This window comes from Drosophila ananassae, chromosome 3L, assembly GCF_017639315.1.
Source record: "Drosophila ananassae strain 14024-0371.13 chromosome 3L, ASM1763931v2, whole genome shotgun sequence".
In the NCBI taxonomy this organism is placed as follows: Eukaryota; Metazoa; Arthropoda; class Insecta; order Diptera; family Drosophilidae; genus Drosophila; species Drosophila ananassae.
Window position 1 is genome coordinate 7,294,967 of NC_057929.1, and position 14,651 is coordinate 7,309,617.

Genomic DNA, 14,651 nt, shown 5'->3' on the forward strand with positions numbered 1-14,651 from the left:
AAGTGATATCTGCTAAGCAATAGAGTGCCAGCTTGTGCTGGGTATTTATTTTTATCATAGAATTCTAGGGCATGTTTCGGGCATGTATTTATAGGGAAAATTATGAAACCAAAGACTGGAGGTCATTTAGACAAAGAATTCATATTAAACACTCAAAGAAAGTCTCTATACCGACCGCTGATCCAGCCCTGTTTAGCCTGAAGTTAATGAAACATAAATAAAGTTGTCCTTGACTCGGCCACAGACTGTCTGTTGTGGCCATCTTTTGTCTGGATCTTGGCCATAACCGCTACGTGTTGTGGTCGTAGGACACGCCCTGATGTCTCATCCTAGTATTCATAATTCTGTTTGCCCATAATCCCATATACATTCGCTGGAATAACCCTTGGTTCCTCTGTAGTACACGATGCTGACTATCCCTGCGTTTCTGCGGAATTTCTCTTGAGTAATGGTATCACCCGAAAATTGAAAAAAATTTAAATTTATAAACAAAAGCAGACCACAGACTACCAAGACTACAGCTGGGCAAACGCAACAAACGTGCACTGCAAATGAATAAACCCACCGAAGACAAACGAAAATTATTATAATGCTTTTATGTCTTTAATTTCGCTCAAGTGTCTCCGACTGACTCATCTTGCATCCCAAAATCTGTATCCACAGACTGCTAGATGGATGGATGGATGGATGGCTTGGGTCAGGGCATTTGATTTCAATTAGCACAACATTGAAGTCAAGACCAAACTGACACGAGGGGGGCTGTGCGACATGGGGCGACCGATTCCGATTCTCAAAACAGATGTCCATGTCCCTGTCAAGTCCGGCAGTCACCACTGACCCTCTCAGTCGGCCAAAGCTGTCATTCACCAGTCGATAAAAATCCAATAAAAAAGCAACATTTTTAATTTGCATTCTACATAGAAGCTGCATCCCCGAACTAGGGTGTTTGGATATTTGTCGGCCCTCTACGATGACATATCGTCAGCCAAAGGCTGACTTTTAATCCAGAAATAAAAATGTATTCTGAGGTTTTCGTTGAGACTTGTAGTTGATTTTTTCAGTCAGTTTTTTCGTTTAAAGTTGGGTTTTTGAAACCACAGACTAAACAGAGTATGATTTAATGAAACATAATATAATCGAATATATTTGTAATTATTTATTTTAAGAGATTACTTGGAGAATACTACAATATAAATAGTAAGTGACCAGTTCCTGGCTTACACATAATTAGATAAATAATAATATTACTCTCTAAATTCATTTAATAATTTTTCCCAATAAAAAAATACATTTTTTTAAAACCCCATTACCATAGCTCGATAATCAGTTTATGACTTTTTGCTATAAAATTAATAATATGTTTTTTGTTGAATCTTCGGTATGACAGACACGTTCACACGAGGGCAACGAACGCGCCTGCGCAGAGAGCTTTAGCCAAAAAACAAAAATATCCAAAAACCAGTAAAAAATGTCAAAATATTGTTGACCAAATACCAATGGACATTGGCCAAATGGGCAATGGCCAGTGGACAGTGGACAGTGGCCAGTGTGTACTGCCCAATTATCAAAACAAAGAATTTTTTGCCATCTGCAAACATAAACACGTGAATTGTCCGTATGGACTGACTGGACCTGTCCGGCTATTTGCATTTGTCAAATAAAAATCTTGAAATGGAAATTTAAATAAAAATAAAAGGTATTCATTTTTTGGACTGCACTCCGGCCCAAGTCGGATGAACTTTTTCAGGTGGCTTTTGAAATGCAAAAGAGCAAACTCTTAACAAGTGGCATATAATGAAGGTGGAAGGTTCAGGTGTAAGTTCAAAAAACTCCAGAATTTTATCTCCAGGCATTATATCTGCTTTCATACATACATATTATATGAAACTTTAAATTGGATTCAAGAACGAATTTTGCTTTCTTTAGTGATGCTGGACAGCGCCCTTGGGCCATAACTTTCGTTTCAAGATGCACTCCTTTTCCTGGTTCAATGGAATCACAATATATTTACTTTGGCTATATTTTATTTAATTGCGTATACGCAGCGTTTAACCCAACAGATCGAAAAGCGAAGCAGAAGGAGAATAAAAATCTGCCATCATAATTCTGACTTTCTGGCTTTATTTTTCTCACTTTGAAGTCGCTGCACGTTCAGAATGCCGCATCACGTATTAATGAGTACTTTCCTTCCTCACCTCGCCCACTCCCATACACCCACAGAACCCCACACCCACACCCACACACCTTGCTGCCATCCTTGGGACTGGAATAATAATAATAATACTTATTGCACTCAGGTCGTCCGTGTAGACAAACAGTTATGGCATTTAATGGCTAAAGAAAACATGAAATCCAGCCAGGTCTTTGTTCTGGCCCCAAGAGTAGCCACCTGGGGGATACAAATTCAGGCAGAGATTTGTCAAGCCGGAGGCAGTGGGCGTGGCCCGGCATTCATCTTCCCATTGAGTGGACAAATACTTGAGTTTATATTCATTGTTTATTGCTTTCGATGAAAACCGCTTGATTAAATGCACCTGGATTGTCCTTCGGCTCCGTGGAGTCTGTCACTTCCGCTATTGGATTGGATTCTCCCTCTCCCTTTCGCACTTCCTATCTCCATCTCTTTCGCTTCTCCATTGTAGAGAACAACTCTTCTCAGTAGCCAAAGAAATTGAAGCCGCAGAGCAATTTATCTGGCCGGCGTATACGGAGAATACCAAATTGGAAAACCGACATATCATCATCCTCCGCCATATTCATGTCCAGAGCCATCAGCTTCTCGGCGGCCAGTGGATGCCAGGAGCCGAATGTGCAGGCGGAATTCATCTGTCGAACAAGGACATCAATTCAACAGTCCTGGGGAAATAAAAAAAGAAATTCTCCACCCACCTCTTTGCTGTAGTAGTGACAGCGTCCATTGAGCCGCGTGGAGGGAACATACTCCACAAAGTCCACCTGCGGACAATGTGGCAGGAGTAGAGCCAGTCCTAGTAGACAGGATAATAAGGTAAAGGATTAAAACTATATCTTAGAAATATCTCACCGATAAACCCTGAACTTGGAGGATTCCTTCTGATAGCCCGATTGCCGGCAAACATTTGCAAACTCTGCCACAACCGCCACACGGAATGTGGATCAATCAAGAAGGCCCTCGATTTGGGATAGCGTCGTCTATATATTTCGTAATTGGTAAAGAGATCGTAGTCCGCACTGGTGAGCCAGTCCTCCAGAGTGCCATTGTACTTGCCAGGATCCCAGGCGGCGATCGTGACATTGCGAAAGATGGGAGCGCGTGTGAAATCAAACTCGGGCTTTGTCACCACCTGCGGGGGTGTTGGAGAGGGTGTCAATAAACAAAAAACCATAATAAAAAATGCATTTCAATTCAATTGAAAGTGCGGAACTGCATTTTTTATAAGCCTACTTGCGAATTCACCACACGAATTGTGGTTTTGCTGCCAACATCCACCTCGTGTCCTTCCGTTGGGGCATGGTTGAATCTCATCACAATGTCGTGCGTGTCTGGGGGCACAAAAAATGGCAAAAACAAAATAAAAACAATATTAAAAAATGCATTAAAAAAAAGAAACAAGCAAAACAAAATTAGAGTAGACGAGTAAATCAAATTGTTCATGATTGCCTACGGTTCTCTTCCGACTAATTGTGCATGCAGGTCGCTTTAAATGCAACTGCACTGAGAGAAATGCTTATCTTCTAAATAGGAAAAATATTTACTAAAAACCTTACCTATAAATCGACCTAGTTTAGAGCCTGCCAGAGAACCGGCACTGGAAACAATGGCACAGGTCTTGATATTCCGAATATTGCGAAAAAGTTTCTGGCGGGGAAAAAGTCTGCCGAAAGGCAACTTGTTGAAAGGCTCATCCTTGCGTCGAAGGACTCTAACACCCGCCTCCATCACCAGGCAAGTAGAGGGATAGTACTGCTCCTCGAAACTGTCGCCGAAAACTGGTTTGTAGTCCACATTATAGTGATTCGGATCCGACTCGTTGACCGACTCAGTCATGGCCTTCTCAAAGGTCTGGACAATCCGCTGTCGGAACTGCTGGGTCTTGTTGTGGCACAGCTCCGAGTGCTTGTCATGGCAGAGATATAACTTGGGACTGAGCGTTAGCTTGGTGTTCTTGGAGACCTTCAGGCGAGGATGTGGGGCCAGTTTGGAGGAATTAATAGCCGGATTTTCGCGGCTTTCGACGATGAATTTCTCATTCGGATTCCAGCGCACGTGGAAAACACTCCGAGGACTACGAACTGTGGATTAATGCACTTTTCTAATCACTTTGCGCAGACTCTTTCGGAAAGGAAGATAAAATCAGAAAACCATACGCACCGTTGGCCGCTTCCGGGGTATTCACCTCGATGGGTTCGTGTCTCCGCTGAGCTTTCGCGTCGCCGACTTGCTGCTCGCTTTGAATTATTAACGCGGCGCACACAATGAGGCTGACGAGTAGGGCCTGACACTGACCTGGCAATGCGCGTTTCACTTGCCTCATCTTCCACTCACATAATAAGCTATTCGAAAGAAGGGCCAATAAATATTTAAACAACCTGCGGATGTTGCCAATCAAAATGGCAAACAAAAGATTGAATAATAAATTAGGCAATTTTAATTTTTAATCTGGATATTCAGTTCAATACAAATCACTCTTTAATATTTGCAAATTATCTGAAACTTCTACGTCCATCTCAATTAGTATTGACCTTTTCACTTAACACTTATCACAATCTACTTCTCTTTTTGTTATCCTGAAAGTGGAAATCCGTGTTGCTGTCAATTCCAGTTAAGTGTTCACGCCAACTACCATGAATGTTTTCGACATTTTGGCAATTAAAGTTTAGCACGTGGCGCCAAAAGGTATGCCAAAAAAAAAAAACAGAAGCAGAAAACCGCAAAACTCTAAGGTAAATAGAAAACACAGGTTGACCGTTGTCTCACAACTCGTTAACGCCAGACAAATATTTAGCCAGGCCAACACACACACCCACTGGCATTCGTAAAAAAAAAACTACACACATGTACTTGAATATACAAAACACGTCAAAGAACGTACCCTGGTTGGCCAAAAAAGTGCGTCCAACACGCAGCGTCGACACCGACAAAAAAATCTCGCCAAAAACCCAATCCTTTTGGAAACCCGTGAAACGCAATTTTCCGCAATTTCGAACTTTCCCTTTCGCCAGCCGAAACGAATCTGAAGCGGCGGCACAGTTCCCTGGCCAAAAAGAGCCGACGGATACGGAAACACGGAGGAGCCAGCTTCGGCAGCGGCATCCCGATTGCCTTCGTTTTGAGCCATCTTTTTCCCGCCTTGTTACACGGAGAGAAAAATTTGCTGGCATAACTCTAATTATCTGAAAAGATATGTTTCAAATTTGTTTTTTTTTCTGAAACAATTATGACATTAACTAAATGAAAATCTTATTTTTGTTATTAAGTTTTAAAATATTCTCTATGTGTATTTTTCTGCCTCGTTCTCCTTTAGCTGCGCTTAATTAGAGTGTTTGTTGTTGGTTGTTTCGCTGGCTGTTACTGTTGCCGCTGTTTTGCCACTGATGGTGCCACATACCATTACCATTGCCACTGCCTGCTCCCCTAAGCACCTGCTTCAAGAGTGAAAGTTATATAATACAATGTCGTGGCTCCGACTGCCATCCAGCCAGCCAGCCACTTCCCCTAAAATAATAAACAGAAAAACACAGAGAACCCAGCACTTTAAACGCAAGTGCGATTTCAGCACATGCCATTGGCAAGGATATTTGCCAGGACTCGCCTATTTTCTAGTCATTTCATGCAAGTTTCTAGTTTTGATTGCAGGTCCCTTCAGTCGAATCAAAATGGCAGAAAGAGCTCCCCTGTCAGGCGGGATTTTAATTGAAAACCTACTAATTTCAAGCTTATATTACATTTTTGTAGCACATTTCTTCTAGGACCTCTGAAGAAGCTTTAAGGAACTGGGAACCCTTGGGATTGGCCACGTGCCATCCTGTAGAGTATATCCTGGCTTGTTCTTTTCGTCCGCCATCCCAGTTGGAAATCAAAAAACATTTTCTCGTATATATATATATATTTGTTTTGTTTTTTTGTGTTTTTTTTTTTGTTTGCTTTTTTTTGGTTTGAACAATAATTATTATTTTTGTAATCATTTATTATTCATCGTCATAATCATAATAATTTTTCTATACAAATACATTCAATAACAACAATTTATTTTTATTATTTTCGATTTTTTTCGGTTTTGTTCTTTTTGTTTTTTTGGTATTACTTTTACGTCATTGTTTAATTATTTTACAATTACCATAATTATGCCAGTTGTCATTTTCATTATTATTATTTTTATTATATAGTATTACTATTTTTTATCATCGTCGACCACTTTGAAAATCGTTTTCATTTCATTATATTAGATAGTGTTGGCTGGGGGAATTACGTTCTTTTCGTTTTCTTTTCTTTTTTTTAGATTTATTAGCTTAAGGACTATGAAATTTCGTTTTTTTCAGTGTTCTATTTTTGGTTTTTTTAATCGCTTTTTTTATAATTTGTTGATTTTTCTATGTTTTCTTTATGTTTGATTTTTTTTTAATAACAAGTACAGAAGAGTTCAGTTTAGGTTTGTTAAAGTTTTAGCTGTCTCTTGTGGGATTTTTAGATTTTAAGATTTCTTATTAGTTCCCACTAAATTACTATTATCTGGGGGCTGTCATTGTTTTCATTTTCTTGGTTTTTTTTTTTTTTGGGTCACTAGGCAAACGTTTTTCCTTCGGAATTTCTATGGTTAAAGTATTCAATTTTTATGGAGATTGGTTTTGGTTTTGTTTGCTAGCTTGTGTTTCTTTCCTTTAAATTAGTCTATGTTTTCATTTAATTAAATTAAATTTGACTTGACGCTATGAATTCTCATTTATAATATTTGCTTTTTCCATTTTTACTTTCATTCGCAATTATTTCGTTTTCTGTGCATGTTTGCATGATATCAAATACAACACATTTGAAATTTTCCCATCTTCGGTTTTTATATTTTGTCACTTTTGTCCTGGCACTCAATTATGTAATTTCATTTGGCCTAAAAAGAATTTTGTGTTTCCAATTTTGTTTTCGTTTTTAAAAATCTTTCTTTTTTTTTTACATATTTTAAATATTTTTTTTTAGATTTTTTTCGGTTTTATTTTGTAAAAAATAATTGCTAGCATTCGCCGCCGTACATTCTGTTCTGCTGCAGCGGATTTTTTTGTTTTTAATTAGTATTTAATTTTTTATTATTTTTTTTTTGTTTTTGGTTTGTGTGGCAGCGGCTAATCAATTACAAAAATTATTGTATAATTCGTGCTAATTGGTTATTGATTCGGATCTGGATTTGAATTAGAATTTTCGTATGTGGATCGCATGAGATGACAACTGTTAAGTAATGCTCACAATTAGCATAATAATCTCCGATGGACACGATCTTTGGTTGGTTTACGATTTTACCCACATATGACATACACACACCACAATTCAACTAGTTTCGCTATGCACAATGAAAATTGATTCGTTTCCCGAAAAGTATTTATTAGTATTCCCCACAGAAAAGGGTCTACGTAGATCCTTGCGGTGCATCGTCCAACGCCTAAAATTTATTTTTTTATTTTTTCGTACATACTCTAAGGTGCCTGGAATCGGTGGTCCGGGAATCGGGATGGAGTGGTTTTTGGGAGGGTGAACCCTATTTGCGGATCCTACTCAGTCCCCCGAATCCCGCGCCCAACCGTGCCGGCCTACTCCAGTGTCCTTCTCTATTTATTGTTTACATTTAAATAAATTAACATTTAATTTATTATTATTTAGGCATCTATTCATGTTAACTATATTATATATATCAAAAAGTTTTACAAAAGTACACAATAATTCATAACAATTTGCATTATATATGCGCGCAATTTGTGCCAGCGGCTCCACTGTTCCTCTGCTCCTTTATTTTTTCTTTCTCCCCCACCTCCTCTTCTTGTTCTTGTTCTGTATTTCCGTTTCCGTTTTCCGCCATTGAAAATTTTACTGTTATGCTGTTGTTTATGTTATTTTTTTTTTCATTTTTCATAATTTGTTGTTGTTCTGTTGCCACCGATAACGGCCACGGTGTCATGTCTTCCCTAACTTTCTCCGACTTTCACGCCCTCTTTCTTTTCTTAGAAAATGTTTTGCATTCGCCTCAATGTACAGTAATACCTCGTTGACGAGCCGAGATAAGTGAAAAGTTTTTGGCCACATTAACTCATAAATTGTATTGTATTTATTCGTTTTGTTTTGCGAAAAGAGTTCTACAAGTGGAAACTTTTTGGTGAATTATACGACAGAGAGTAACAGTTGAATTTATCAAAGAAAATGAATCATTTTTGGTATTCGCTATGGATCGTGTTGAGGCGAACTGCTATTTACATATATAGTTTCCGGATAAAGGATGTTTAGAAAGAAGGATCTAAGGATTCTCTATGAAGGCTGCTCTGTTCTGTTTCGTTATATCGTTTACAATTCTACCACAACATCTAACAAAATCCGTACTATCTCGTCACCTAAAGTAATTTCGTCAGTTTTGCAAATGCAAAAATTTGTATATTTTTTTTTTTGGAAAGGAAAAGAGAAGTACATGTTTTGGAAGTGTTTCGGAAAGTTGTTCTAATAGACTCATAAAGTTGTATAATTTTTGTTGGTAACTCTAACACTGCCTGCAGTGGGTTAAACCGTTCGAAGGATGAAGGATATCAGAGAAAAAAATCGAACAAAACTGGAATACCAGAAGAAATTAAGAAGTGAGAGGTGTGGGGGGATGGAATAGAAGGAATAGAAGACAGGTGAAGTGACAGGTGGGTGGGGAAAGAAGCGCCAACTGAATCATTTAGGAGGAGTGCTCAACGTTTGGTGTCCTTACAATCCTGTGAGAGTGAGTCGGTGTCGGTGAGTGAGTGAATGGAGTGACTGTGCTCTATCAGAGGGTTCTCTCAAATTGTTTAGTACTTATGTTAATAGTTAATTAGTTGATACCAAATACGACTATTTATTTGAATATTTCTTAATTAATTAAGTTGTCTGGTTTTTGGTTTTTCCTTTAGGCTTTTCTCGTTTCTGGTTTACTCATAGCTTTTCATTTGTTTTCGGTTTTCGGTTCTAACTCTTCTCTCTTCATTTGCAAGTTATGTACGATAAGTTGTTAAGACAATATATATTATATAAATATATATATTTCATATATATAATTAATATATATGTATATGCTACATAGAGTTCACTTTATTACAAAAAGTATTATTATTCATTGTTAGTATTTATATAGTAGGTATATTGTTGTTGTTCTTTCTGTTACTATCGCCTCCTCGTCATTAACTTATATTTCGGTTTACGTTGCACATTTTTCTCATCGACTATAACTATCGTACATATACAATATAATCATGTATATATCGTTTTTTTTAAGGGTGTGTCGCATGGTTGTATATATGTGTATGTAATGCTGTTAATGCTTCCATTTTTTAATGTTTTTTTTTTTTACCCGAATCCGAATATATTCGCTAAAGTCCCTTTACTATGGCGGTCGATGAATCTTATAGATACGTTTTTTACTGTGCGCTTTATATACCCATCTCCATTCGCTTCTCGCTTTTCAATTTTGGCTCTCGTTTTACCTTTTCGGTTTGGATTATACAAATATTAATTTTTCTTTTGTTATTCGAACTAAATAAAGACATTGTTTAGACACTTTGCGGGCCACTTGAATTGATTTAATTGTCCTTAAATCACGTCCACCACGACTATAGTTCATAATACATGTATATGCCTAGTATTTTCATTTTTCTTTTTTTGTTAAACTAATTTAAGTAAAGTTCACGTTTCGCTTTTTCATTTAATTTATGTACTTTTTCTTTGAGAGGTGGTTGATACGCGGCCTATACGTCGTTTATGGCTGAAATTTATTTCTTTTTTGTTTAGACTCTCTAATCGTTTACAAATTAAGTCTAATAAATTTTGGATTTTATTTTTTCTTCCATTTCTTCACTTTCAGTTTTATGTTTTTTGGTTTTTTTTTTCGTTTTTTCGTTTTAGCTAACCTAAACTCTTTTGTTCGCCAGTAATTAAATTAATAACTAATTATATAATCCTTTCGATTTCCCCATTTTTTATATTTTTTAGTTGTATCGTTTTTGTTTTGTTTTTTATTAAATGTTTTTTGGTTTTTTTTTTGTTTGTATTTCCGTTATCGTTTATCTAAAAAACCTATTCTTGTGGCAGTTGCTTTTATTTTAATTAAATATTCATATTCTTTTTTCTAGTTGTAATAAAATATGCTATTTTGGTTTTGTTCAATAGAGATTTATAATTAATTTATGCTTGTTTTTATTTCATTTGAAAGAGGACCATAAATATTTAAGTGGTTTTCTGTTTTCGGTTTTCGGTTTAAACTGTATGTTTCCACGGATCTCTGTGTGTGTCTGTCTCTATGTGTCTTGTTTGTTGGTTTTTTGGTTTTCGTTTTTCATTTATTTCTTTGCCACATCTATTATGTATCGTTTCTGATTTGGCTATTATTTATTTAATTTTTTATCGTGTCATATCCACTAAGGAGAGCGGTAGAGTCCTGGCAACAAAGTGCCATTGTCATCGTGTATCTTTTGGTATTTATTTTAATTTCTTTGCCACTCTGGCTGCATTTATTTTGCAGGCACTATAAGGCGCCACATCGCCGCCACCACCACCATCTTCGCCACCAATCGTTTATGTTGTAGTTGTAGTAGTAGAAATAGCGATAGTTCCTAGTCCTAATGCATCCGCCCTCCCTCAGCACCCCCATGCCGCAGGCCCCCTTTGACCCGCCCTTTTTTCCGCCCTTTTCACCCTCTGGCACCCCCTTCGATCTCTTTGTCCCCCACCCCCATTGAATTTGGATGCCGGCTCGTACCGTCCGTACCGCTCGAACCGCTCGTACCGCTCGCACTGCCCTCATTGAATGTAAGTCTCTATAGTTAGGTATACGACTAGGTCTAGGCTCGCCTTTAAACTTACTTCGGCTACTGCTAAAATACCGTACTTTCCTATACGTTAGTTTATATGTGTGCCATAGCCAGGCATTTGAGGCGAGAATTATCCTTTCTACTTCTGATCTCTCGGTGTGTGATTTCTTCGGTGCTGCCACTCGCAACCGCTCCTGCTTGCCCCTGTTCCGGAAACGGATCCGGATCAGCTCCTGTTCGTGGCAGTTGTCCCCGCAGGTGACCTCCCGGCTGCGATTTCGTTGCACGCCATCAACGCCCCACCACTGGCAGCTCCACCACCGCTGCCGGGCCGCCCCACAGCTGCCCAGTAGCCCGAGCAGAGCGCTCAGCCACACCAGCAGTTGCGTGGGCGGCAACGCCACCGCCTCCGTGCCGGAGGCATAGTACGGTATCGTACAGCGGCTGGAGACGGAGGGCACGGCGGCACAGTCTCCGGACAGCGGCTCCTGCGGCATGTCGCCCTCGTCGTCGTAGTAGAAGACCCCATCATGTCGGGCGTAGTAGGGCAATCTTTGGAGAAGCGTTTCCACAGCATCCGGATGACCGCCAGACTGGCTGACGTTCCGAAGGGCCAGGGCCACGCTCTTGGCCCGGGCATGCTCACCGGGATGCGAGCTCAGGGAGAGCGTGATGTTGTGGATTCGACGTGTGGAGTTGGCCGCGGGGTCGCCTCCTGCCGTCCTGGTTTGGGCAAAGTCCTGGCACACGGTGCAGATGCCATCCGCCGGTCCGTTGCAGTAGCTGTAGCAGCAGTCGTTGGGGCCGTAACTTGACTTTTCCAGCTGTGCCCCGGTTTCGGGTATGTTTTGATCTGAAAATGAGGATATATTATAGATTATGGCATGTCAAAGGACTAAGCATCCTGCGAGGGGTACTCACCTAGGCAGAGAAATGTCGGCTCGCCGGCATATTGGGTGGGCAGCGCGGGGGCGCGATCGGCGGGCAGCAGGTAGGGGCACTTTTGTTCCACGGTTTGGCAGACGCTCAGGCAGGGCCGGATACGGCGGCGCTTACGGAACTCTGCCTTGCGTGTTGATCTATAAGGATTAAAGGATAATTTTAATAAAAGGATAAGTCTTGATGATTAGTAGTCTCACCTCTTCTGTAGTTTTGATATCACTGGATCCGTGGCTCTGGGATCCGAATTATTGGCAGTCGATATGAAATTATTGGATTGTTGTTTGGCCACAGCCTCCGTATCAGTATCCGTGTCCGTGTCCATCTCGCCCTCCATCTCAATCTCGGATGCGGATTCAGAATCAGAATCGGACTCGGCACCGACATCTGGTTGTGGCTCGTCGGCATCCTCGCCATCGCCCTCATCCTCAACGCCCGGCAACTTGGAGAGGCCAACCACATCGTAGAATGTCTGAGCCAAGTCAGTGCCTATCGCCTCCTCGTCGCTGTGGTCATTGTCCTTGTTCGCGTTCGAGTTCGAGTTCGCGTTCGAGCTCTTGTCATGCTCCTGATTAATCTGACGCTCGTTCATGTTATTGCCGTTATTTGATTTATTGTTATTGCTGATTAATTTCAGAGATTTATGCTCTGATCTGATTCCGCCGGCTGCAGTGCTTCGCGCCGAACGCTTGCTCTTCCCGGCCATCGATGCTGCCGCCGTGCTGGCAGCTGCCGCCGCTTTTGCCTTTGCCTTGGCTGCTGCCGATTTGGTGGCAGCCTCGTCGGCCGACTTAACATCCTTCGGTTCGGCGAAATATGGCACCAGTGTGCTGCAGACCCAGCGACGATATGCCTCCTGCAATAACACACATATAGTACATATATAGTAATAGTGTAATAAAGCATCCGAAGAGAAATCCCTGTCCTGCATTCAAGTTTAATTCATTGGAAATGAGATGCCTTTTGTGTTGTGAAAATTTAATTGAAATGGCTGAGTTACAGTGTGCAATTAGCAGACTGCCTGATACTTATCGATATGCTTTATTTTATGGCTCGAGCAATCTGCTGGGATGTTATTTAAACAATCTGCATTCTCGTAAGCGCCACGACTCTGAGGATATTTATGCCTTTCATTTCTACAGCCGTAGACTGCATACACACTCTACATATTAATTTTGAATCCCATCTATCCTGCCACGCCCCATCTATATTCATATTTGCCAACAACTCATGCCTCCATCCACCCTCCAAAGCGCCGGCTTTTTCATTTGGCAGCCAATTTGTTGCCAGGTTGGAAAAATATTTTTGCTTATCCTTTGGTTCTGTTGATTTTTGTTGTTTGTTGCTTTTTGCTAGCTAGTTACTGTTGTTGTTGTGATTTTCTATTCTGACAGAACTATTGGAGTAGTTTGCTTTCAAAAAACTGGCCCCACCCCCGCCCATAACTGTTGGTCAAAAGCAAATACCAAACAAACAACTCTTCGGCTGGCCTGGCCAGAGAATTTTCCGTTTTCAGGTGAAATTTTTGCTATTTGCCAACATTTCTGTGGCTATCAATGTGTCGGCACTGCCATTACATTTGCCTGCAAGGACCAAATGGAATTTTGGTCCCCCAAAAGTTCCCAGTAAGAGAGAGGGAGAGAGTTATCCGGCAAAAAATAGCAAAAGTCATTGGATTTTTGTTTATGCATATAAACACGACACGACAACGATTTCCATACGGATATCCTACATATATTTCAAGTGCCAAAGGAGCAGAGGCAAAGGACGACGTCCGATGTCCTTTTTAATATTTATCCAGACTCTTGATTGCCTCGAGATTAAGTGCAACAAAGTGGACTGCATTGATTGTCTAAATCAATTATGTTCGTGTAAACTAAAGCACTTCTGGGCCCCAAAGCAAATGCAAACAAGTCAAATGCACAGTACAACACTAATTTAATTAACCCCCGAAACACACCGGGGCCCAAAGCCAAATACAATTTTGAATTTTGCGCCTAATATGCCTTGGGTTCTAATGACCGCAAAAGCGTGCACCGCATTCATAAATCACGTATACGCACCGATGCCCTGCGGCCGCCGGACATCAACTGCAACTGGCAGTCGTGCTAATTGTTTGTGCCTGGTCTTTTCTGTCACTGCTGGTGACGGTGTTTGCGGTTGAAAAACAGCAATCTAAAATATTCCATCTCCTACCAGAGTTTATCTAAGCCAGGACAGACAGGACACTCGTTTTTTCGTTTTGTGTTTTTGCGTTTGAATGGGAATAGCAATTCAATCATCTGAGTCAATAGTGCGTTTCCCTTCGCAGGGCGTTGTGAGTAGTTCATCAAGAACTATCCTCATTTTGTTTTGGCCATGAAAGACAACGACCCCATAAACTCAGCGAGTGTCTGACATTAAACCGCAAACACACACACTCTCTCCAGCCCAAATATATATATTTACTTGGAATATATGGACATGTGGCTTGGGGTGATGGGGCGGTGGCAGTTGCTGTGGTTACTCCGAGGGCTTCTGGCCCGTGTAGGCGGGTCTGTCGCCATCTCTTGACTTGCTAAATTATTATTTAATTACAAAAAAGTATTTTTCCTTAATGGGACACCGCCGACGTGGCAGCACGTGGAGGAGAACTTGAGCCTGTTACATACAGATCCTTCTTCCTCTCATATCTGTGTGTTGCACACTTTAAATGAATTCTGACACCAAAATAAAGA

At 40.4% G+C, this 14,651-nt stretch overlaps 2 protein-coding genes across 15 annotated transcripts in view; both read right to left on the reverse strand.

Annotated features, from left to right (window-relative positions):
• Window positions 1-2,478: 2,478 nt before the first annotated feature.
• Window positions 2,479-5,225, reverse strand: LOC6507957 (beta-galactoside alpha-2,6-sialyltransferase 2). The gene is made up of 7 exons (XM_032451216.2): window positions 5,073-5,225; window positions 4,352-4,569; window positions 3,748-4,272; window positions 3,425-3,522; window positions 3,044-3,323; window positions 2,890-2,987; window positions 2,479-2,826 (listed from the first exon to the last, which is right to left on the reverse strand). Exons 2-7 carry the CDS (start codon window positions 4,512-4,514, stop codon window positions 2,656-2,658), a joined length of 1,335 nt encoding a protein of 444 aa, XP_032307107.1. The 5' UTR covers window positions 4,515-4,569; window positions 5,073-5,225; the 3' UTR covers window positions 2,479-2,655.
• Window positions 5,226-6,629: 1,404 nt separating this feature from the next.
• LOC6494769 overlaps window positions 6,630-14,651 on the reverse strand; it is a 33,605-nt gene continuing 25,583 nt past the window's right edge. For all 14 annotated transcript variants that reach the window (XM_032450501.2, XM_001959666.4, XM_032450495.2 and 11 more), the window contains exons 4-6: window positions 12,135-12,790; window positions 11,917-12,074; window positions 6,630-11,848 (exon numbers count right to left, since the gene is read on the reverse strand). In XM_032450501.2, coding sequence (XP_032306392.1) covers window positions 10,710-11,848; window positions 11,917-12,074; window positions 12,135-12,790 — 1,953 coding nt within the window. In that variant the 3' untranslated portion in view covers window positions 6,630-10,709. The remainder of the gene's footprint in view (window positions 11,849-11,916; window positions 12,075-12,134; window positions 12,791-14,651) is intronic.